The sequence below is a fragment of the Salvelinus sp. IW2-2015 genome, linkage group LG26 (genome assembly GCF_002910315.2).
Source record: "Salvelinus sp. IW2-2015 linkage group LG26, ASM291031v2, whole genome shotgun sequence".
Classification (NCBI taxonomy): Eukaryota; Metazoa; Chordata; class Actinopteri; order Salmoniformes; family Salmonidae; genus Salvelinus; species Salvelinus sp. IW2-2015.
The window spans coordinates 7,246,610-7,269,542 of record NC_036866.1 but is presented as its reverse complement, the minus strand read 5'-3'; the positions used below and the strand labels follow the sequence as shown (position 1 = coordinate 7,269,542).

Here is a 22,933-nt window from a genome sequence, read left to right as displayed (position 1 = left end):
ACTGGCTCAAATTTAAGATCCTACATTTGTAGTTGAGCACACTTTGCACTGGCTCAAATGAAGATCTGACATCTGTAGTTGAGCACACGTTGCACTGGCTCAAATTAAGAACTTACATCTGTAGTTGAGCACACTTTACACTGGCTCAAATGAAGATCCTACATCTGTAGTTGAGCACGCTTTGCACTGGCTCAAATTAAGATCTTACATCTGTAGTTGAGCACACTTTGCACTGGCTCAAATGAAAGATCCTACATCTGTATTTGAGCACACTTTGCACTGGCTCAATTAAGCTCTTACATCTGTAGTTGAGCACACTTGCACTGGCTCAAATTAGATCTTACATCTGTGGTTGAGCACACTTTGCACTGGCTCAATGAAGTCCTACATCTGTAGTTGAGCCACACTTTGCACTGGCTCAAATTAAGATCTTACATCTGTAGTTGAGCACACCTTGCACTGGCTAAATTAAGATCTTACATCTGTAGTTGAGCACGCTGTGTACTGGCTCAATGAAGATCCTACATCTGTAGTTGAGCCACTTTGCACTGGCTCAAATTAAGATCTTACATCTGTAGTTGAGCACACGTTGCACTGGCTCAAATTAAGATCTTACATCTGTAGTTGAGCACACTTTGCACTGGCTCAAATGAATAACCTACACCTGTAGTTGAGCACACTTTGCACTGGCTCAAATTAAGATCTTACATCTGTAGTTGAGCACACTTTGTACTAGTTCAAATGAAGATCCTACATCTGTAGTTGAGCACACTTTGCACTGGCTCAAATGAAGATCCTACATCTGTAGTTGAGCAGACTTGCACTGGTTGGGGTGGTAAAATGACCTGAGGTGAAGCCTACTCCAGACCACTCACTACTTCACTAACCTCTACTGAGTGTATTTGGGAAATTAAAATACGTCTCTTTTGGAGTGGTGATTTCTCATTTTTTTATTTTTTTTATTTTTTTAAACATTTGTTAGGATTTGATTGGTGCATTTTAAAATGTACTGTTAGATCCGTGCCTAGTCTAGCTTGCCCCCCCATAAAACCCACAGCCTACTCACTGTACATATGCATGTAAACACTCACCTAGAAGAGAAGCATATCTGCTCCATTGCTTATAGCGYAATCTAGTGTGGCATGCTGGGACAAAATTGAAACTGAGTATTTGGAATTGGCACACTTATAAGTTTGAGTTAAAATGGTGTCAAATCAAATGTATTTATATATTTATATTGTATTTATATATAGCCCTTGTTAGATCAGCTGATATCTTAAAGTGCTGTACCGAGGGGATTTGTTTTATATAAAGGGAAAGATTTCAGGTTCCAGTGCTCTTTTATTTTCTCATTCGGCAATAAACGCTTTTAGTACATAATAAGGATTTCTACAAAGGAGTTTAGTAACCTTTCGTCTCTTTGGTAGCTCAGCTCTGTTTATTTTTTTAAATCTCAAATGTCCTTGTAGTAAAGTGGGACCAGACTAACATTGTGTCGTCTATGATCGTTTGTTCAATATATTTAATGGTAGTGGTCGTTCATCTATTATTACAATTTCTTTGTTCGTCAAAAATATTCTGGTGTGAGTTTGCAGACGTGATACTATTTGAAATATGAGAGAGTAGTTTTAAGAGGTTGTTGTGCTGCATCGTTCTGGCGTGGTGTCGTGCTGTAACATTTCCATGGCCTGTATTGGGTTGTGAGGCCAGATTTTGAGAGGGAGCATATTGTCCAGTGTGTGACTGTGCTAGTAGCAGGTGTAACGGACTGATCCACAACATGCCATCTATCCACATTCTTTCTCTAATAGCTGTGCAGGCAGCTCTCCCTGCTAAAAACCCACATAATGTACCAGTCTTGGAACAGTTTTCTGAGCTAAACGTTTCTGCCTGTACATCTCTTTGTGTGTGTGTGTGTGCGCGCATGCATATATGTTTGCATGGCGAACAGTTAAAAATAGACTTTCAGCTTTCCCGCTCGGCTGTTGCTTTTTCTATCACCTCTCTGCCAGACACCCACAGACCCACATTCTTGCCAGAGAGCCAAGACACGGCCGTATTTCACTGCTCCCTCTTTGTCCGTACGGTCCAGAGAAACTCCTCCGTTAGCCCGTTCTCCTTGTGTTAATGAAACGGGCCCAACTGCAAAAAAAAAAAAAAATGACGTAAATACTCATAAATACAAACGTGGCAGACATTGCATATTATTCTGAAATGGAAAATGTTTGTTTTCTAAAAAGTCATTTTTGTTATGATATTCTATCAAAGAGAAGTAGTGCATGTTCTTTATTGCATTCCTTCATTGCCGAGTATTTCAGATAAAAGTCAATTAGTGTTTACTCAATGTAAATCTGATTTCACAAGATGAATTGTAATGATTATTGTTGCTTTGCCTTTTATTCGATTACATAAACAAAATGTTTCACTATGAATGTATGTTACCACAAAATCATTAATTATTTTCTCCTGTGGTCCTCTCTTTCACAGGATGAATTCCATCCTTTCATCGAAGCTCTGTTGCCCCACGTGCGAGCGTTTGCCTACACATGGTTCAACTTGCAGGCCCGCAAGAGAAAGTATTTCAAGAAGCATGAGAAGCGCATGTCTAAGGAAGAGGAGCGCGCGGTCAAGGACGAGCTGCTCAGCGAGAAGCCTGAGGTCAAGCAGAAGTGGGCATCACGCCTCTTGGCCAAGCTCCGCAAGGACATCCGGCCAGAGTTCCGGGAGGATTTTGTGCTCACTGTCACCGGGAAGAAGCCCCCGTGCTGCGTGCTGTCCAACCCCGACCAGAAGGGTAAGATGAGGAGGATTGACTGCCTGCGTCAGGCAGACAAAGTCTGGAGGTTGGACTTGGTCATGGTCATTTTATTCAAAGGTATTCCCCTCGAAAGTACTGATGGGGAAAGGCTGGTGAAGTCCCCACAGTGCTCGAACCCAGGGCTGTGTGTGCAGCCTCATCACATTGGAGTTTCTGTGAAGGAGCTCGACCTCTACTTGGCCTACTTTGTTCACGCAGGTAAGTCCCTCTTTTGTTTCTCAACTCTCTAAACAAGTCAACATTTGTTAAAAATTGGAGTTGCATAAATGTTGGCCTCACTCCATATATGATCATAGGAAATGGAACGTGTGATAAAGTTGTACTGTTAATCGAAAATAAAAACACTTGGATGGGGTTAACGGCTCAAATGGACCTTATCAGAGAGCGCAGGCCAATGTAATGTACGCAGTTGGCTTCACTCTTTCAAGGAACAATCACAGGCCACTCATTAAGTAAGCACCCGACCAAAACAAAGAAATGTACTTGTATTGAAGGACGTTGATTCACCTTGCCCTCACCAAACCCAACAACAGTGCACCGCACAGCACCGTCCCCTCTCAATATGCAGACACAAATGTTATCTGTAGCAGACAACCATCATTTCATCACAGCAGTAGTCTGGGAAAAGCGGGACAAATCTGCCAAATTCCTCGCACTGCCCTGTCCTTTTGCTGTTTATGACGGGCCAGAAGTTGGCACTGTGTGACGACAGAGTCAGCTGCTTCAAAACACACTCTCTCCATCACGATTGCTCAGCACAAGCAAATTAACTATTTGGTACATATAAAAACTTCAGCATGCCATCAGCCTTATATTTGATTTCTCTCATGTTAATAATTATTGTATTCAAAGGCTTTCTATTCAAAGGCTTTTAAAAACTGGAAAATACATACTAATTAACAAATCAATTCGATAGGGTTTCATGTTTTCCCCATGAGCTAAATCCTTATCTAGAAATGTTTTCAAAATGTCTTTAAAAAATGTGTGTTTTCACTATTTGATATGAGTTGTGCTTGTGCCATGAAAACTCACCCTGAGAGTGAAGTACAGTGCAAATAGCCGATAGAGAAATGTTCATTGATAAAAGGCAGCGGGGGCTCCTTCCTCAACTGACAGCAACAAACACCAGCTTTCACTTGCAAGGTTTGGAAAGAGCTCTGTTTCACCAGGCAAACCGAGCACCTTAATTACAATCATTTCCACTCTCCAACAAATGGTTTCCAGAAGCTTAAGTGAGCTAGGTGTAATGTGTACCTAGTTTTACATTCCCATAGCATCATATTGTCATCATATGTGTGTATATATATATATATATATTTTTTTATAGCTTTTGTTCAGTTTTTGCAGATTTTTGCATCGACAGTTGGCAGCAGTGGGGGGCCAGGCCCAGCCATTCAGAATGAGTTTCTCAACACAACAGGGCTTTATTACAGACAGAAATACTCCTCAGTTTCATCAGCTGTCCGGGAGGCTGGTCTCAGACGATCCAGCAGGTGGCGAAGCTGGATGTGGAGGTCCTGGGCTGGCGTGGTTACACKTTGTCTGCGGTTGTGAGGACGGTTGGATGTACAGMCAAAATCTCTAAAACAACGTTGAAGGCGTCTGGTGTAGAAATTAACATTAAATTCTCTGGCAACAGCTCTGGTGGACATTCTTGCAGTCAGCATGCCAATTGCACACTCCCTCAACTTGAGACATCTGTGGCATTGTGTTGTGTGACAAAACTGCAAATTTTAGAGTGGCCTTTTATTGTCCCCAGCACATGGTGCACCTGTGTAATGAGCATGCTTTTTAATCAGCTTCTTGATATGCCATACCTGTCAGGTGGATGGATTATCTTAGCAAAGGAGAAATGCTCATTAACAGGGATGTAAACAAATGTGTGCAAACAATTTTAGAGAAATAAGCTTTGTGTGTGTCAGGAAAATTTCTGGGATGTTTTATTTCAGCTCATGAAACATGGCACCAACACTTTACATGTTGCGTTTATATTTTTGTTCAGTATACAATTTGCTGAGGCTCATTGTGGCTAAAATGTCATGGGCGCTTTGCTCTCGTGAGCATTCTGATACCTAAAGTTAGAGTTTTTTTCAGCCTTGAGTGAGAACAAGAGAGAGAAGAAATAGATGGTTCCCACAGAGCACAGAGGTATGCCTTCAGTGGAATTAAGTCTGCAGTGTGTTCTCGCTCTCGCCATCTCGTTTTCTCTCTCTCTGTCTCTCGTCGCCTCGTCCCACAGGATCAGGTTTCTTCCCGTGTCTTATTTAAAGCAGTGAAGCATTTCTAGAGCTCTGTTGATTACAAGCCATCTGAAGAGAGGCTGACCTCATGCACCGATGCCGAAGGTGGGGTTTTTCAGCTGAAGTCAGTAATTAAATGCCAGGGCAAGGTATCCCCCACTGCTGCCAGGGCAAGTTATCCCCCACTGCTGCCAGGGCAAGGTATCCCCCACTGCTGCCAGGGCAAGGTATCCCCCACTGCTGCCAGGGGCAAGTTATCCCCCACTGCTGCCAGGGCAAGGTATCCCCCACTGCTGCCAGGGCAAGTTATCCCCCACTGCTGCCAGGGCAAGGTATCCCCCACTGCTGCCAGGGCAAGTTATCCCCCACTGCTGCCAGGGCAAGGGGTGGAAGAAGGGGACCCCCGTGACAACACTATCCTGCCACCAACCCATTTAACAGCAAACTTAGTAGACCACTTTTATTATCAGGGTATGAAAATTCTCAAATACAACTATTGTGCAAATTCTTGCAAAGTGTGTGTATACTTGCAAAGTTGACAACATAATTAGAATTTTATTATCTTTAGGCTTACTCTTGGTGAATTATTGTGCAATATGGTATATTCTTGGGAGAGTTTTGTGATATAATGCCACATGCCTACCCCTACTTAGTGGTGAGTGTGTGTGTGTGTGGGGGAATGGGCCGGGATATCAGTCTTAACCAGGGCTTTCTGTGCGTTGTTCAACCGTCACATCATGTGTCATCTTTAGGAACAATGTGGTGTCAGGGGGGCCACAATGTGGTGTCAGGGCGGGCCCCCCTTTGACTACAGAGCAAGCAGAGTGGCCAGGGCTAATTTACAGCCTCGCTCTCGGCCCGGCAACGGGTGTCACTATCACAGGAGCACTCAACATGTGGGAAAGGTCATGGCTTAAGATGTTAGGTCCTTGACCCTATCTTCTAGGCATTTGACCTCTTAGACAAATATCACCCCTCATTAGCAGCCAGTTAAGCTGCTGGATAGCATTGGCTTTGGAAGCCTCTGTGATCTGCAGCCCACTTTCACTTTCCCAGCAGCCCACTTTCACTTGGTTTGGGGGCAGCAGGACCAGGTGGTTAAAATTAGCCAACAACCATTTCGACATTGACTGAACTAACCGCTTCAAGCCATTTATTTAATGAACGCAGAAAAATATTACTAAAATGTTACAAGCCATATATGATGCTATAGTAGCCATTGATGGCTTATGCCTAGATAGTTTTCTGTAAAGTTGAAAGTTGTTGGGTGATTAACTGTTGCAGTGGTAGTTGAAATCATACAAATTATATTGTGAAAATGTTCAGATTTATTTWTATWTTTTTTCTTCACCCAGATAAGTATTATTGGCAAAAAACAGATGAAAGAAAACTGTGTTGAGTGAGACTAGTGGTCCCATGGCTAAATCAAATCAAATTCAATTTTCTTGGTCACATACACAGCAGATGCTATTGCAGGTGTAGTGAAACAGTGCAGTGATATCTAACTATTCACAACAATACACACAAATAATGGAATTCAGAAATGTATACATATTAGGACAGTGGCATTGACTAAAATACAGTAGAATAGAATACAGTATATACATATGAACTGAGTAAAGCAGTATGTAAACATTATTAAAGTGGCCAGTGATTCCATGTCTATGTATATAGGGCAGCAGCCTCTAAGATGCAGGATTGAGTAACCGGGTGGTAGCCGGCAAGTGATGGCTATTTCACAGTCTGTTGGCCTTGAGATAGAAGCTGTCTTTCAGTCCCAGCTTTGTTGCACCTGTACTGATCTAGCATTCTGGATGATCGGGGGATGAACAGGCCGTGGCTCGGGTGGTTGATGTCCTTGATGATCTTTTTGGCCTTCCTGTGACATTGGATGCTGTAGGTGTCCTGGAGGGCAGGCAGTGTGCCCCCGATGATGCGTTGGGCAGACCGCACCACCCTCTGAAGAACCCTGCGGTCGCGGGCGGTGCAGTTGCCRTACCAGGCGGTGATACAGCCCAACAGGATGCTCTCAATTGTTTGTGAGAGTCTTAGGTGACAAGCCAAATTTCTTCAGCCTCCTGAGGTTGAAGAGGCGCTGTTGCGTCTTCTTCCATTTATTGTGATGTGGTCAGACTGAATGCTCTGTTAAGTCTGCTAACCATGACTTCATGTCACTTCTGGACAAGAGCAAGTAGACTGGAGGGTATTGTAAAAACCTATCTGGTGGACAACTGTCTAATCTTTCAAATGGGATAGTTACTCTTAATAAGACTCTGGTCCTTTTGATGCACACCATGATTGCTGACTCAAGATAATGGTCACTTAATAATTATTTATTGTGTGTCCCTTTCGGGAAATTTGTCTTGCATCTCAACAAACAGCAGAACAATAAAAAGTGCAGGGAACCCACCCCTGGCCTGTTTGAGAGACGAGTTGCCGCCGTGCAGTGCCAGCAATCACAAAATGGAGGGTGAAGGAGGTTGAGTGAGGGTTAAGGAAGGTGAAGGTGGGTGAAGGCCTCACTGTGGACTGGTTGGGTGATTTGGCTTGAGAGACCCTGGCCTGTAAAGGGAGAAAGACATCCATTGTCGGGTTGATTAGCCTAAATTATGGCGGTAAGATCGCTAGCAATGTGGCAGTAAAGAAAGCAGCACATAGATCGGCTAGCTAGGAGGAATGATGTTCTAATAAAAAATAACAGAAACTCGGCCTTGTTGATTGAACTACATTTCCACCTCACCCTTCTCTCTGTTTTCGCTGTGCGCAATACAATTGAAGGATATCACTGGCTGGATGAGATAACATGTCACGGAGTGGACCTATAGTTGAAGTCGGAAGTTTACATACACCTTAGCCAAATACATTTAAACTCATTTTTTCACAATTCCTGAGCGGTATGACGGCTGCGTGGTCCCATGGTGTTTATACTTGCGTACTATTGTTTGTACAGATGAACGTGGTACCTTCAGGCGTTTGGAAATTGCTCCCAAGGATGAACCAGACTTGTGGAGGTCTACAATTGTTTTATGAGGTCTTGGCTGATTTCGTTTCATTTTCCCATGATGTCAAGCAAAGAGGCACTGACTTTGAAGGTAGGCCTTGAAATACTTCCACAGGTACACCTCCNTCAAATGATGTCAATTAGCCTATCAGAAGCTTCTAAAGCCATGACATCATTTTCTGGTATTTTGAAAGCTGTTTAAAGGCACAGTCAACTTAGAGTATGTAAACTTCTCACCCACTGGAATTGTGATACAGTAAATTATAAGTGAAATAATCTGTCTGTAAASAATTGTTGGAAAAATTACTTGTGTCATGCACAAAGTAGATGTCCTAACCGACTTGCCAAAACTATAGTTTGTTAACAAGAAATCTGTGTAGTGGTTGAAAAACAAGTTTTAATGACTCCAACCTCAGTGTATGTAAACTTCCGACTTCAACTGTATGTGAATATTTACAGGGCTGCTGTTAGATATGTTTTATTGCTGCTTTACCTTGTATGACCCTGGCGGCAGAGATGAACAAACAGTTTGCGTGTGTTTGAATGACTCTAAAGACGTCTGACCTATTTCCCTCTGAGCTCTTAAACAGATTTGCACTGTATCTCTCTAAACTAGTTAGCTTTGACGATGCATCCTCGAGGCACTGTAACTTTTAGGTTCTGATCAAAAGTAAAGAGTCAATCCATTTGTTTTACTGGCCTGGAACTGCAAGAATTTATGTCCAGAGAGTTTTGCGCAACCCTCCACAGGTTGGGCAAAGAGGGGTTTTGAAAGGACTTGGCCTTACACACAGAGCACACACACCAGTCTAGTTATCTGCCAGTTTAGATCATCAGCCACTGCTGGAAAACAAGAAAAGGGAAAAGACACCAGCCGTTCCTTYGTAACGGTGCACACACACAAAGATGGTGGTTTGCTGTGTTGCCTGGGGGGTTTTGCTGAGAGTAACAAAATCTGGCAATATCTACCGGCTGACTTTTGGTTCTTCTAATGTTACAGCGGGTTTATATTTCCCTTCCACAGGATGTGGAATTACAATAACTTGGCGCTATTTAAGGCGATTGTGGGATAAACCACAACCTTTGCTGTGGTTACGGCAGTACACATTGTGGCTTGGGACCCCCCCACCACCACCCACCCACCCACTCAACCCTGTTTTGCCCCCCCCCCCCCCCCCATCCCACTACCCCCCCGACTGCCACAGCTATGATTATAACAATGACTGTGTCACCACACTCTCTTTCGTAAGTACAGAGATACAAACACATACACACATGCACATACTGTACCATTCATTGTAAATGAGGTTGGGGCTCATTCATAAAAATGCTTCATTGTCATAGCGTTTGATATCAGCGAGTAATAGCAGGTTTGTGTAGATGACCTGCTAGAGAAATCCCACAGCTGGCACAGCCCCCAGTGCCAAAGGACTAGCCCAGCCAGGATTAGATAGCCAGGATCAGATAGCCAGGATCAGATAATCTGATACAATACACTGCCTGTTTAATATCACTGGATATGACCTTCTTTTGAACCATTTTTTCGCTGCCGTTTATTGGATTAAACAAAGCAGATAAGGTTCTCAGATGGGGAAGCATTGTAAGATTTCTGCCAAACAGCGTTCCCCCTACGTGGGTAAATATCTCAAAAACCTAATTTGCACCGCAAATTCAGGTAATCTGTTTAAAGTGCATTGTCAACGCTGAGCTCTCCCCGATATCCTTAGAAATGTACAGTTTGGGAACATATTGTCTGGTTCCAGTCAAAGATTTTGAGGAAGGAATGATCACAAAACAAAAACAAATGTGCTGGCCAATTTGTCATCTTGACTGCTTTGAGGATCTTCTATCCCTTCGTCTTTGTCAATTTCTTTGTTGTTCATTTGATAAGCAAAAACTCATTCTCTCTCTAAACAAACCAGCGCATTTGGGTGATACCACAACATTTTAAATCCTAATACCTTTCAATATGCGAAACATAAAAGAGATTAGCTCATTAAATGACAATGCCAGCTTTGAGCAGCAGAGGCTAGGCTACGTAGCATTAGCGTTAGTGTAGCATAGTGTGTGCTGGTCTGGCATGTGTTTAGAGAGGGGATGCTGTCTCAATGGGCCAGACGGACGGATGGGGGGATTGGCAATGGGGAAGTTGGGCTAATTAATTCTGCATTAATGCCCCAGTCACCCCAAGACATCCCCAGCAGCAGAGAGGGGGAGACGGAGGCATGTGCCAAGCTTTCTGAAGCTCGCTGTTCTCTTTCTTCTTTGTTCATGAGATACGGTGGTTATCTATGAGACCTAGGCTGACAGGAATCTGCAGGCCTCAAATCTGCAGGACTGATATTTTCTCCTCTCCTCCATGTTGGATATTTGCTTTTCTTTTTCTGTTTTTTGTGGCCTGTCTGGTTTTAAGGAGTTAAAGCCTAGGAACTGCATGTGTCGAACTATAGCTCTCCCTAACGGCTAAGAACATTCAGGAATTCAGGACACAGACGTCTCTTCCCGATTCAGAACAGCAGCTTTGGCTAACTTCTGAGAATGGACTCTTTGTACCCACATGCCATTCAACAAGAGTCCCATTGTCTTTATCTCCCCTCTAGCCTCAGCGCTAGTCATTGCTCAGTCTTTATTGTATGCACTGTGATTGTATTAGGACTTGATGAGGACTTCATTTGAATGGTGGGCAGACAGCTCATATGCTGTTCAGGCCCGAGCGGGGGAAAACTGTGCTAATCATCTAATTACCGCCGGGATTCATTTTTTTTGTTGCCAAGCGAGCGCTACGTAGCTGTACATGGGTCAAAGCGAACGCAGAGAGTTAGAAACAAGCCATTCATCTTGTCGCCTGTCTTGGAATATTCCACTTGTTGTCCTGCGCATTAATTTGCCATGCCACATGACGGCGTGTCGGTGGCGCAAACTGATGTACTTTTTAAACCACACAGATACAGACACACACACCAACGAATGTGGCAGCGAGGGGTAGGAAAGGGGAGGAAGAGACAAAAGGGTCAGGCCCAGAATCTCAGTATTCACTGTGTTTAAATGTCAGTTCCTCTCCCGTCTTTGTCGAGGGAGCTACAGGAATGTSCTGCAGCCGGTGATTTGTGCCAGTCAGTAGGGAAATAGCGTAACTGTCTTTATGGGGGATCTTAGCAACTGAGAGAGGCTCATCTCCCGCCACCCAGCGCCCTAGCTCTCTCACTTCAGCTGCCACTTTCCAGCCGGCCCAGTGCAAACGGACGAGATTTGTTTCTCTTACACGTGATAAGATTACATTTACAGAATAAAATTGGTCCTTTATGGCCTCCTGAGTGGCACAGCGGTCTAAGGCACTGCATCGCAGTGTTGCGGCGTCACTACAACCTGGTGTTCGATCCCATAGGGCGGCGCACAATTGGCCCAGCGTCGTCCAGGTTAGGGGAGGGTTTGGCCGGGGGGGGGCTTTACTTGGCTCATTGCACTCTAGCGACTCCTTGTGGCGGGCCGTCGCCTGCAGGCTGACTTCGTTCATCAGTTCAGCGGTGTTCCCTCCGACACATTGGTGCAGCTGGCTTCCGGGTTAAGCAAACGGGTGTTAAGAAGCTCGGTTTGGCGGGTCATGTTCCGGAGGATGCATGACTCGACCTTCCCCTCTCCCGAGCCCGTTGGGGACTTGCAGCGATGAGAAAGATCGTAATCACAAAATTGAGTAGAAAAAAGGGGCTACATTTTTTTTTCAAAATAAAAGGGCCTTTATTGGTATATACTAGAGGTCTCCAACCCTGTTCCTGGAGAGAGAACCTCCTTACTGGAGGTTTACACCAGGCCTCTCTAACCCTGTTCCTGGAGAGATATCCTCCTGGAGGTTTACACCAGGGCTCTCCAACCCTGTTCTGGTAGTAGAGAGACCCTCCTGGAGGTTTTTGTTGTAATTAACTGATTCAGTTTATCAACCAGCTAATTATTAGAATCAGGTGTGCTAGATTAGAGTTGGAGTGAAAACCTACAGGAGGGTAGCTCTCCAGTAACATGGTTGGAGTGAAAACCTACAGGAGAGTAGCTCTACAGTAACATGGTTGGAGAGAAAACCTACAGGAGAGTAGCTCTACAGTAACATGGTTGGAGAGAGAACCTACAGGAGGGTAGCTCTCCAGTAACATGGTTGAAGAGAAAACCTACAGGAGGGTCTCTACAGTAACATGGTTGGAGTGAAAACCTACAGGAGGGTAGCTCTACAGTAACATGGTTGGAGTGAAAACCTACAGGAGGGTAGCTCTACAGTAACACGGTTGGAGTGAAAACATACAGGTTTGAGAGCCCGGGTGAATATTCATCAGTCCAAACAGGTGTGCTATTCTTCTTCTGAAGAGTTGTTCTCAGAGGGAGCATAGCCACAAGGCTAGTAACATGCAAAATCGGGTGAGCATTGGGGGTTCAGTCAGAAAACTGGCAGAGTGGACACCGGAGGATGAAGAGGGAAGCCGATTTCCAGCATTACAAATGCATTCTTAGAATTGTGTAATTTTTCTGTCCGTTGCGGTGGTGGCACTGCTGTCCTTTATCTTGAAGAGGTCTGAACTGGTTCAGTGCCAAGGCAAGAAACTGAGACCATGTGATCTACTGACGAGCCTCTATTGTGTGGTGAACCCATTTGGGACGGCATATAAAAGAGACTGCAGACATGAAACGGAACAGCTGTGGCCGTCTGTAGGGGAAAGTTGCTACAGATGGTGAAAGAAGTGAAAAATAAACTACCTTATGGCTGGTAAAATATAGAAGACTAGGGGTTTGCTGAACTGGTTCCTCTCGCATCGTGTGTGTGTGTTTGCAATGCATGTCTTAGTGAGTGTGTTCAGTCAAGTGTTGTTTTTAGCTGTTGTGTTATAGTGGAGAATGCTTCTTGAATCAACGCTCTGTCCTTATACCATTTCTTCCCATCTGCTGTGCAGTTCAACACAGATGTATTTCTTCTGCGCTCCAACTGACATGTTACCCCATTATATTTACATTATATTTAACAATATTTGCAGGTACTGTATATTCATTCAAATGAGCTGATAGACCTTTGGGGGGGAGGTGTGTGTGTGTGTGTGTGCATGCAGTGTGTATAGACTAGTGCAGGTCCTGTCTCTCTGCTCTGTAGTTAAGAATGGAGGTCAGGCCAGCCGTCTGCCAGTGGGCCCACAGTCCCAGGGTCTCCCGCTCTGCTCTGCTCACCCTGCAGTGATTAAACCGTGAGTGAGTGATCCGCTCCTCCTCGTGATGCACTGGATGGAGAGGGAAAATCCAGCCTGGGAAGTATCCATCTGGAACACTGCATCTACTGTTTCAATCCCCAGCAGCTTTCTCCCAAAAACAACTGCAGTTAGGCTGCATGGCCAGAGATGTGTGGACGGAGAGGCCTGTGGTTATTACGGACAGAAGAACCAGGCAAACTCCAAAGTTACCCTAAGCGTGATTGATGAGGACGGTAGTCGTTAGGTTAACAAATGGACTGTGCTTGGTGGGTAAGTTTAGCAGCAGAGCTGGGGATTTGACAGTGAGCCATCCCAAAGCCCCAGAGTGGAGGAGAGACGGGGGAGCTGCTCTCCCCTTGGCATATTTGAAAAAAACTGTCTTGCCTCTTTGGACAGTGTCCAGGAGGAGAAGCCATACGAAGCGGACATTTTGTAACGAGGGCCGCTGACATGACGTCGTGAGCATGCTTGCATTTCACCTCATTGTTGTTGTTTTCTTCCCCCGATTGGTTTCCGTTCAGATTGTCAGATGTTGGTTTTTAATTATTGACAAGTGAAGTGTGGGAGTGGGGGGGCACTTGTGTGTGTTGGAGGGGTGGGGGGGCGTAAGTGTGGAGTCCTTTTATTTTTAAATTATTGCATTTTTTTCCCGCCAGCACCACCCCTTGGTCGTTCCATCTGTGTATGCGGAGCAGGGCAATAGAAATGAATACGTCAATAAGGATACTATGGCTGTGGCACTACGTCTTGCCAAGCCACAAGGCCCTGGCACGGCGCACACTGAACCCCCTTGTTTAGTTCAGGGGAGAGGTTGGGCGCTTCTTCAAGAAAACATTGAGCATCAACCCAACACATTAGCAATTACGCTTCCCTGGCTTGTGTCAGGAGCGAATGTAAACGTTGCTTGTCCTGGCATGCCGGGGAAAAACAACAAGCTCGGGACCAAGCTACCTTTCTGAAGGAGAAAAAATAAAGGCAGCCAGGCATAGGGAAGTTGGGATATTGTTTTTTCCATTCCTGAAGTGCTTCCCAGCTCCAAGCCATCCTAAAGGCTACTGAGACGAGAGGAAGGGGAGAGATGCTGTAGGTCTGTATGGCTTGTGTGTCCTAATGAGGAAACCTACTGTCAAATCATGACTCACACCTCTTTCTCTTACTCACCTTCTCTTGCACGGTGATTTCACCGAAAAGCTCCCCACTCTGCCATGAATGAGGGACAGAAAGAAAGAACCCTCCCCTCACTTTAGGTCCGCTGTTCTCAAAGAGTGGATCAGTGTGGTGCGTTTTGTTTTTAGGAAATTAATATGGCACCTTTTACGAGATACCCATTCGATTGTGTGGCCACTCCCAGATAGATATGCTTGCTGCTTGTTAGTTTTGTTAGACCAGTATGTCTGACACAAGGGCATTCTCGACCGCCAGGCATTACGGCCCTTCAGCCACAAAACTGTTTTCAGAGGGGAGACAAAAGCGGCACTTGATTAGTTGTGAAACCGTCTGGGAACGAGACTCTCGACAACCAAGCTAATTGGTCAACATTTCCAAACAAGAAAGGAGAAACTCCTGTTCACGTATACGCACATTTAAATGAATGTCTTTTTCTGAGGCCCCTTCTAATCACGAGCACCAGTTTTCTCCCATCATTCTTTGTGTGTGTTATTTAGTCTCCATCGCCAGCCTCACCCCCTGAACCCAAATGTATTGGAACTGAGGGGGGCCTCCCTCTCCTAATGGACGGCTCATATTACTTCACACAGACATAGACGGCGTCTGGCCCCGGAGAACTTAGCGCTCTGGCGTGAAATATTGAATATTGTTTAAAGATTCCTTTTGTCCGTGCTTGGACTTGGAGGGAGGAGGGGGGGGGGCAGAACAAAAGGGAAAGAAGTCACTAAGTACCGCCTGACCTTCCATTCAGACCATACGGGCACCATCACAAGGGCTAACCTCAGTAAGTTGTCCCAAACCAAGGGGTCTACGGTCTACCTCTAGGATTTTGTTTTGATTGAGTTCTCATTTGACCCTTGTGTTGTCTGTGCACTGTGAGCGCTTATCTAATTGCTAACAAACACACACGTCAAACAAGCGTATCTCACGCCGTCTTGTCAAGCAAAAGGGAAGTAAGTCAATATTCCCCGAAACGTTACAGGTGGGTCGTCTTCCTAGAAATTTGGGACCTGCTGTGAGTCGAGATATTTCGAGATATTTCCCCTCCCACCCGTTGGCTGCGGAAAACAAGTAGTGGTATCCCTGGGCCTACTCCCTGCTCGTCTGCACCCCCCCCCCCCACTCCCCCACACCCGGAGCTGAGAGAGAGAGGCTGGAGGGTATGGTTCAAAGTCAGATATTCTGAGATAAGGCCAACATCAATCATACCAACTCTGTGTCGTGTGACCAGCCCAAACTGCTCTGCCTGTGACCAGGCAGGCAAAAGTTAGTGCTTCTCTCTCTCTCTCTCTCTCTCTCTCTCTCTCAATTCAAGGGGCTTTATTGGCATGGGAAACATGTGTTAACATTGCAAAGCAAGTGAGGTAGATAATATACAAAAGTGAAATAAACAATAAAAATTAACAGTAAACATTACACATACAGAAGTTTCAAAACAATAAAGACTTCCAAATGTCATATTATGTATAAATACAGTGTTGTAACAATGTAGAAATGGTTAAAGTACACAAGGGAAAATAAATAAGCATAAATATGGGTTGTATTTACAATGGTGTTTGTTCTTCACTGGTTGCCCTTTTCTTGTGGCAACAGGTCACACATCTTGCTGCTGTGATGGCACACTTAAATGTCACCCAGTAGATATGGGAGTTTATCAAAATTGGGTTTGTTTTCAAATTCTTTGTGGATCTGTGTAATCTGAGGGAAATATGTGTCTCTAATATGGTCATACATTTGGGCAGGAGGGTTTCAAATTTGGGGAAATGACACTCTAATTGTTTTATATTTTTGAAAATTTTTCTGGAAATGCAGCTCTGTCCTGGGTTCTGCTGTTGTGCAGTGGTTGCACAGCCTTTCCTCTACAGGGAGCCAGGTTTTCCTGTGTCTATCCTTCTAAATGGCAAGGCTGTGCTCACTGAGCCTGTACTTTGTCAAGGTTTTTCTAAGGTTTTGATCAGTAACCATGGTCAAATAGTTAGCCACGGTGTGCTGTCGATTTAGGGCCAGATAGCACTGCTTTGTGTTTGTGCTTGTGTTTCCCAAAAAGCAATATAGTTTTGTTTTGACTGTGTTGTAATTTGGTTTATCCTGATTGATTGGATGTTCTGGTCCTGAGGCTTCAGTGTGTTAGTAGAACAGGTTTGTGAACTCAGCCCCAGGACCAGCTGGATGAGGGGACTCTTTTCTTTGCTCAGCTCTTGGCATTGCAGGGCTTGGTAGTGATATGAGAGGGGGTCACTGTATTTTAGATGTTTCCAGAGCTTAATTGCTATTTTTTTAGTTTTTATTATTAGTGGATATTGGCCTAATTCTGCCCTGCATGCATTGTTTGTAGTTTTCCTCTGGACATGTAGGATAATCTTACAGAACTCTGCATGCAGGGTTTCAATGGGGTGTTTGTCCCATTTGATGAAATCTAGTTTTGCAAGTGGACCCCACACCTCGCTGCCATAAAGTGCTTTTGGTTCAATGACATATTCAATTAGTTTTAGGCAAATTTTAATAGGTATTTCAATTTGAATTAGCTTTTTAATTGCGTAGAATGCCCTACGTGCTTTCTCTCTCAGTTCATTCACTGCCTCATTAAGGTGTCCAGTTGAGCTTATTCTTAAACCTAAGTAATTGTAGTGTGTGCAGTACTCTATATATTTTGTACCAATTGAGAACAGGAGATCTGGATCTTCTCTCGAAAATCATTATTTTAGTCTTTTTGGGGTTTACTGCCAAGGCCCAGGTCTGGCAGTACATTTACATTTACATTTAAGTCATTTAGCAGACGCTCTTATCCAGAGCGACTTACAAATTGGTGCATTCACCTTATGATATCCAGTGGAACAACCACTTTACAATAGTGCATCTAACTCTTAAGGGGGGGGGGGGGGTTAAGAGGATTACTTTATCCTATCCTAGGTATTCCTTAAAGAGTGGGGTTTCAGGTGTCTCCGGAAGGTGTGATTGACTCCGCTGACTCTGGCGTCGTGAGGGAGTTTGTTCCACCATTGGGGTGCCAGAGCAGCGAACAGTTTTGACTGGGCTGAGCGGGAACTGTACTTCCTCAGAGGTAGGAGGCGAGCAGGCAGAGGTGGATGAACGCAGTGCCCTTGTTTGGGTGTAGGGCCTGATCAGAGCCTGAAGGTACGGAGGTGCTGTTACCCCTCACAGCTCCGTAGGCAAGCACCATGGTCTTGTAGCGGATGCGAGCTTCAACTGGAAGCCAGTGGAGAGAAGCGGAGGAGCGGGGTGACGTGAGAGAACTTGGAAGGTTGAACACCAGACGGGCTGCGGCGTTCTGGATGAGTTGTAGGGGTTTTAATGGCACAGGCAGGGAGCCCAGCCAACAGCGAGTTGCAGTAATCCAGACGCGAGATGACAAGTGCCTGGATTAGGACCTGCGCCGCTTCCTGTGTGAGGCAGGGTCGTACTCTGCGAATGTTGTAGAGCATGAACCTACAGGAACGGGTCACCGCCTTGATGTTAGTTGGAACGACAGGGTGTTGTCCAGGATCACGCCAAGGTTCTTAGCACTCTGGGAGGAGGACACAATGGAGTTGTCAACCGTGATGGCGAGATCATGGAACGGGCAAGTCCTTCCCCGGGAGGAAGAGCAGCTCCGTCTTGCCGAGGTTCAGCTTGAGGTGGTGATCCGTCATCCACACTGATATGTCTGCCAGACATGCAGAGATGCGATTCGCCACCTGGTTATCAGAAGGGGGAAAGGAGAAGATTAATTGTGTGTCGTCTGCATAGCAATGATAGGAGAGACCATGTGAGGATATGACAGAGCCAAGTGACTTGGTGTATAGCGAGAATAGGAGAGGGCCTAGAACAGAGCCCTGAGGGACACCAGTGGTGAGAGGGTGACAGCAGGCATAGGTCATCTGCGAAGAGTAGGCATTTAACTTCTGAATTGTGGAGACTAACACCAGAGGCTGAGGATTTTTCTAGAATAGTGGCCAATTCGTTGATGTAAATATTGAAGAGTGCAGGGCTCAGATTGCAACCCTGGCGAAGACCCCGCCCCTGGTCAAAGAATTCTGTTATTTTCTTGCCAATTTTAAAGCTGCACGTATTGCCAGTATACATTGATGTAATTATGTCATATATTTTACCCCCTACACCACTTTCAATAACTTAGTAGAACAGTCCTGTATGCCAAATAGAATAAAATGCTTTTTGGAAGTCGATAAAGCAAGTGTATATTTTGGTATTATTTTGGTGGACATGTTTATCTATCAGGGTGTGTAGGGTGTAAATATGATCAGTTGTGCGATGTTTTGGTATAAATCCAATTTGGCTTTTACTCAAGACATTGTGCTTATTAAGGAAGTTTAGAACTCTTACATTTATAATACTACAGAAAACCTTCCCCAGGTTACTGTTCACACAAATGCCTCTGTAATTGTTAGGGTCAAATTTGTCTCCGTTTTTAACGATTGGGGTTATGAGTCCTTGATCCCACATGTCAGGGAAATAACCTACACTCAGGATCAAATTAAACAGTTTTAATATAGCCAATTTAAATTTTGCACTAGTGAGTTTGAATATCTCATTTAGGATGCCATCGGGTCTGCATTCTTTTTTAAATTTGAGAGCCTGAAATGTCTTATAGAGCTCCTGGTCAGTGATTGGGGAGTCCAATGGATTTTGATTTTCCTTTATAGCTTTTTCTAATCCATTCAACTTCTCATGAATTTGGCGTTGTTCTGCGTTTGTGTCAATTTGAACGGTGTTATAGAGTGTTTTAAAATGGGTTGTCCATATGTCACCATTTTGTATCGCTAATTCCTCTTGTTTAGATTTTTGTAGTTTTTTCCAATTTTGCCAGAAGTTGTTTGTGTTTATGGACTCCTCAATTAGTGTCAGCTGCTTGCTGTTGTACTGTGCTTTTTTAGTTCTGCGTGTACGTTTATAGAGTTTTAGTCTCACAGTAATGAAGGCGCAATTCACCATTATTTGGGTCTCTGTGCTTTTGGTTGGATAGTGTTCTAAGTTTTTTCCTTTTAATTTTACAATCTGCCTCAAACCAGTTGTCATCTGTGAACTTTTTTGTTTAGTTTATCAATTTCAATTTTGCTTCTTTTGCCATTTGCCTGAATATATAGTTGATATTTTGTACTGCTAGATTTATGCCTTCTTTACTGTGAATGAATGTGGTATCCAGAAAGTTATCTAAGAGTGTTTGGATACTTTGGTTACTGGTTGCTTTCTGGTATTGTTCTGTGCTGTTTTGGGCCCATTTGTATGAATTTCTGATGTTGTACAGTTTACTGGGCTGTGAATGTCTGGTTGTTTGCATGTCTGTTATTTTGAGGAACAACGTCATTTGGCTGTGATCAGACAGAGGTGTTAGTGGCTTGACAGTGAATGAGCTGAGAGAGAAGGGGTCAATGTCTGTGATCATATAGTCTACTGTGCTGTGGCCAAGAGGTGAGCAGTAGGTGAATCTCCCCAAAGAGTCTCCCCGTAACCTACCATTGACAACGTAGAGACCCAGGCTTCTACAGAGCTGCAACAGATCCCTTCCGTTTTTGTTGACGGTGCGCTCTCTCTGTCTCTCTGTCTCTCTCTCTCTATCGATCAATCTCTCTCTCTCTCTCTCGCTTTCTCTCTCTCTCTATCTCTCTTTCTCTCTCTCTATCTCTATCTCTCTGCTTGGTGCAGGTGGGGTATTTGTCTGGTTGGTGACAGTTATTTTCTGTTGATGTCCCGTGGCTGAACTCTGTTGGAGCAGGGAGGCCGGGACGGTCTATACTAGTCTACTACCCTTACGAGTGTCGCTCAAACTTCTCTGTCTCCATCACACCATAAACGACATCGTCTCGAGGCCGGAATTGAAATGTTTGCATAGGGACAAAACAAATATGCAGCTTTGACAGCAGAAGCTAGCTGAGGTTAGAAATACCGGCGGAGTGACAAGACAAATGACAGTGGTTGAGGAATATTGTCTCTACTGCACTGTAAAACACACACACACACACACACACACACACACACACACACACACAACACACACACACACACACACGCACACACACACAAACACACACACACACCACATACACACACAACACATTTTTGCTCTCTCTCCTCTCCTCTCTCCCCTCTCTCTTCTCTCTCTCTTCTCTCTCTCTCTCCCCTCTCTCCCCTCTCGCTCTCTCTCCCCTCCCCCTCTCTCCCTCTCTCTGCGGCTTCATGCTAATTAAATTCCTGCGTTGTCATTAAGACGGATAGAGTGGGCAGACTGCTGACTCAACACAGGTAGGGCGGCCCGCTGTAATGGCTGGAAGAGCTCAAGTGCCCAAGCAATTCATTTGGCCCCCATTTTACACATCCCTGGGTCACCACATGCTTTCAAGGGTGTAGAGAGAGAGAGAGAGAGAGAGAGGGGAGCGAGAGGGGAGAGAGAGGGGTGCGAGCCAGGGGGGAGGGATAAGCTAATAACTTCAAAATGCTTTCATTCTAAAGCGGTCACTCCACCAGGCTTTGTCCTCTAAAATTCACTGATGTGCGCTTACCCTCTCGATGTATTGTCTTGTAGTCTTTTCAACTACTTCACTAGAGTAATGTAACTCAAATATTATTGTACTTGCCATGTTAAAATCTACACAGGTGACTCCTTTCCAAAATATTTGGGGTATTTCCCTTTCATACCACGGAGACCGTTTAACCTTGATGTTGAGAAGCTATCAGCGGGCTTCTCATAAACTAGTGGCGGGTAAAAATGGTAAATCCAACTCAGGGCTGCGGCCGGTACATTGGGTAGGTCGGCAAAGTTCTTTCTTCACAAAGCATAAGTCACATTTTCCAGGTTCTTCGTCCCACTTCAGCTTGTGGTGTTGCACCTGTCTTTTTCCTGGAGGGTTGTGACAGCATGCAAGACACCACACACATTATTTAGGCTCTGACCACCAATAAACAATGAAGAATTTACAACTCTGCCACAGCCCTTGAACACTGTGTACAGTTCAGGGTTCTTTCAGAAAAATATAGCTGTGAAATACATCTATCTAGACTGACATTGTCTCTGTGTCTTGGTTAGAAACACTAACCATTTTGATAATCCAACATCCAGCCTCCATGTAAACGGAGAACATATTCAGAGATCACCTTGAATCCTAATGGATATAATAGCACTAAAGATATGTGAATAGTTGACGATAATTGATGGTGCGTTCAATTAAAATCAATTATCTTTTTCACATGCTCCGTAGTCTCAACTCGTTATGGTCGAAAAGGTTCCCATCATTGTTCTCCACCTCCTCTAAAAGAGAAACGGCCTCTGGTAAGTCCTCAGGGCCATGTTAGCCTCCCATTATGTCTGCTCGCACAGTGGTGGGAACAAGAGGGAGCTCCTCGAATCCCCTCAGTCCCCAGGGTGATACCCTCAAAGAGTTAAACTCCCCCTCCCACCCCTTCCTACCCAGATCAACAGAGTCCTAAGCAGACGAAGAACAAACAAGAAATTAGAAAAAACAACAACAAAACTTTCCAGTTGCCGCCTCTTCTTTACTCATTAGCATGTGAATCGCTATTCATCCATTTAGGGTCCATCAGAACCTCATGAGCACCCAGTTTCCATGGGCTCCTCACAGACAAAGCCTGCCAAGAGAAACTGCAAAGAGCAGCTATCCCTACCAATGACTTTCCATACAAAATAGAATCTCAGACAGACACTGAATGGTATGTGTTGGTGTGTCCCAGTCAGGTGTAGTGGATAGAGACAGAGAGAAGAAGAAGTGATGCATAGAATGGTGAGGGGCAGGGGGGGGTGAACACGGAGGCAAGAGGTGCAGCTGGCTCATACAGACACCCCATTCCCACACTCCCCATTCCAATGGGCTGGTTTGTACTGGTCTAGTCTTAATTCACCATTTGCCTAATTAACATCTCATATGCATAACTTGTTGCTCCCCCCTCCCCGTGCCTCCTCTGCCAAAACAATGAAAAGACTTAAGCCTAAAGCGTCTGTAGTTAAGATAAAAGCGCTCTGCACTCTAACGACTCTCGCTTTTCTCGTCAGCAATTAAAAGGCCTACGGTTAGGTGGAACCTGGGGCTTTCCAAATGCACAACAAAAGGCATGTATTTGAGGTCAAGTTATTGATTGTGAGTTGAATTCCTAAAAGTCTAAAATTGTAGTTTGGAAAACCCAATTCCTTTGTGATCCTCACCCCAGTCTGCTTGGGGAAAAAATTCTAGGATGTTTGGGTCATAATACTTTAAAATGCTTCATCCTGCTTGTTGCGCTCTTTGGATGCGTTGGGGTTACGAGGTCGTGTGAAGCAACACGGTTGAGGACTTTTTAGTTTTAGTTCAAATTAATTTAACTAACAGTATAATCACATGCTGTATAAGCCCAGTCTTATGTTTGGGCATGGCTGATAAGAATACACAGTATATACCCCACAGAATACACAGTATATACCCCCACAGAATACACAGTATATACCCCCACAGAATACACAGTATATACCCCCACAGAATACACA

The 22,933-nt window shown here is 44.5% G+C and overlaps 1 protein-coding gene across 1 annotated transcript in view; it reads left to right on the top strand.

Moving 5' to 3' along the window:
* Positions 1-4,050, top strand: part of LOC111952689 (nuclear factor 1 A-type) — a 53,764-nt gene extending 49,714 nt beyond the window's left edge. Inside the window, exons 2-3 of the mRNA XM_070435380.1 lie at positions 2,488-3,016; positions 4,043-4,050. Of these exons, the coding sequence (XP_070291481.1) occupies positions 2,488-3,016; positions 4,043-4,050 (537 nt within the window). The remainder of the gene's footprint in view (positions 1-2,487; positions 3,017-4,042) is intronic.
* The last annotated feature ends 18,883 nt before the right edge of the window (positions 4,051-22,933 follow it).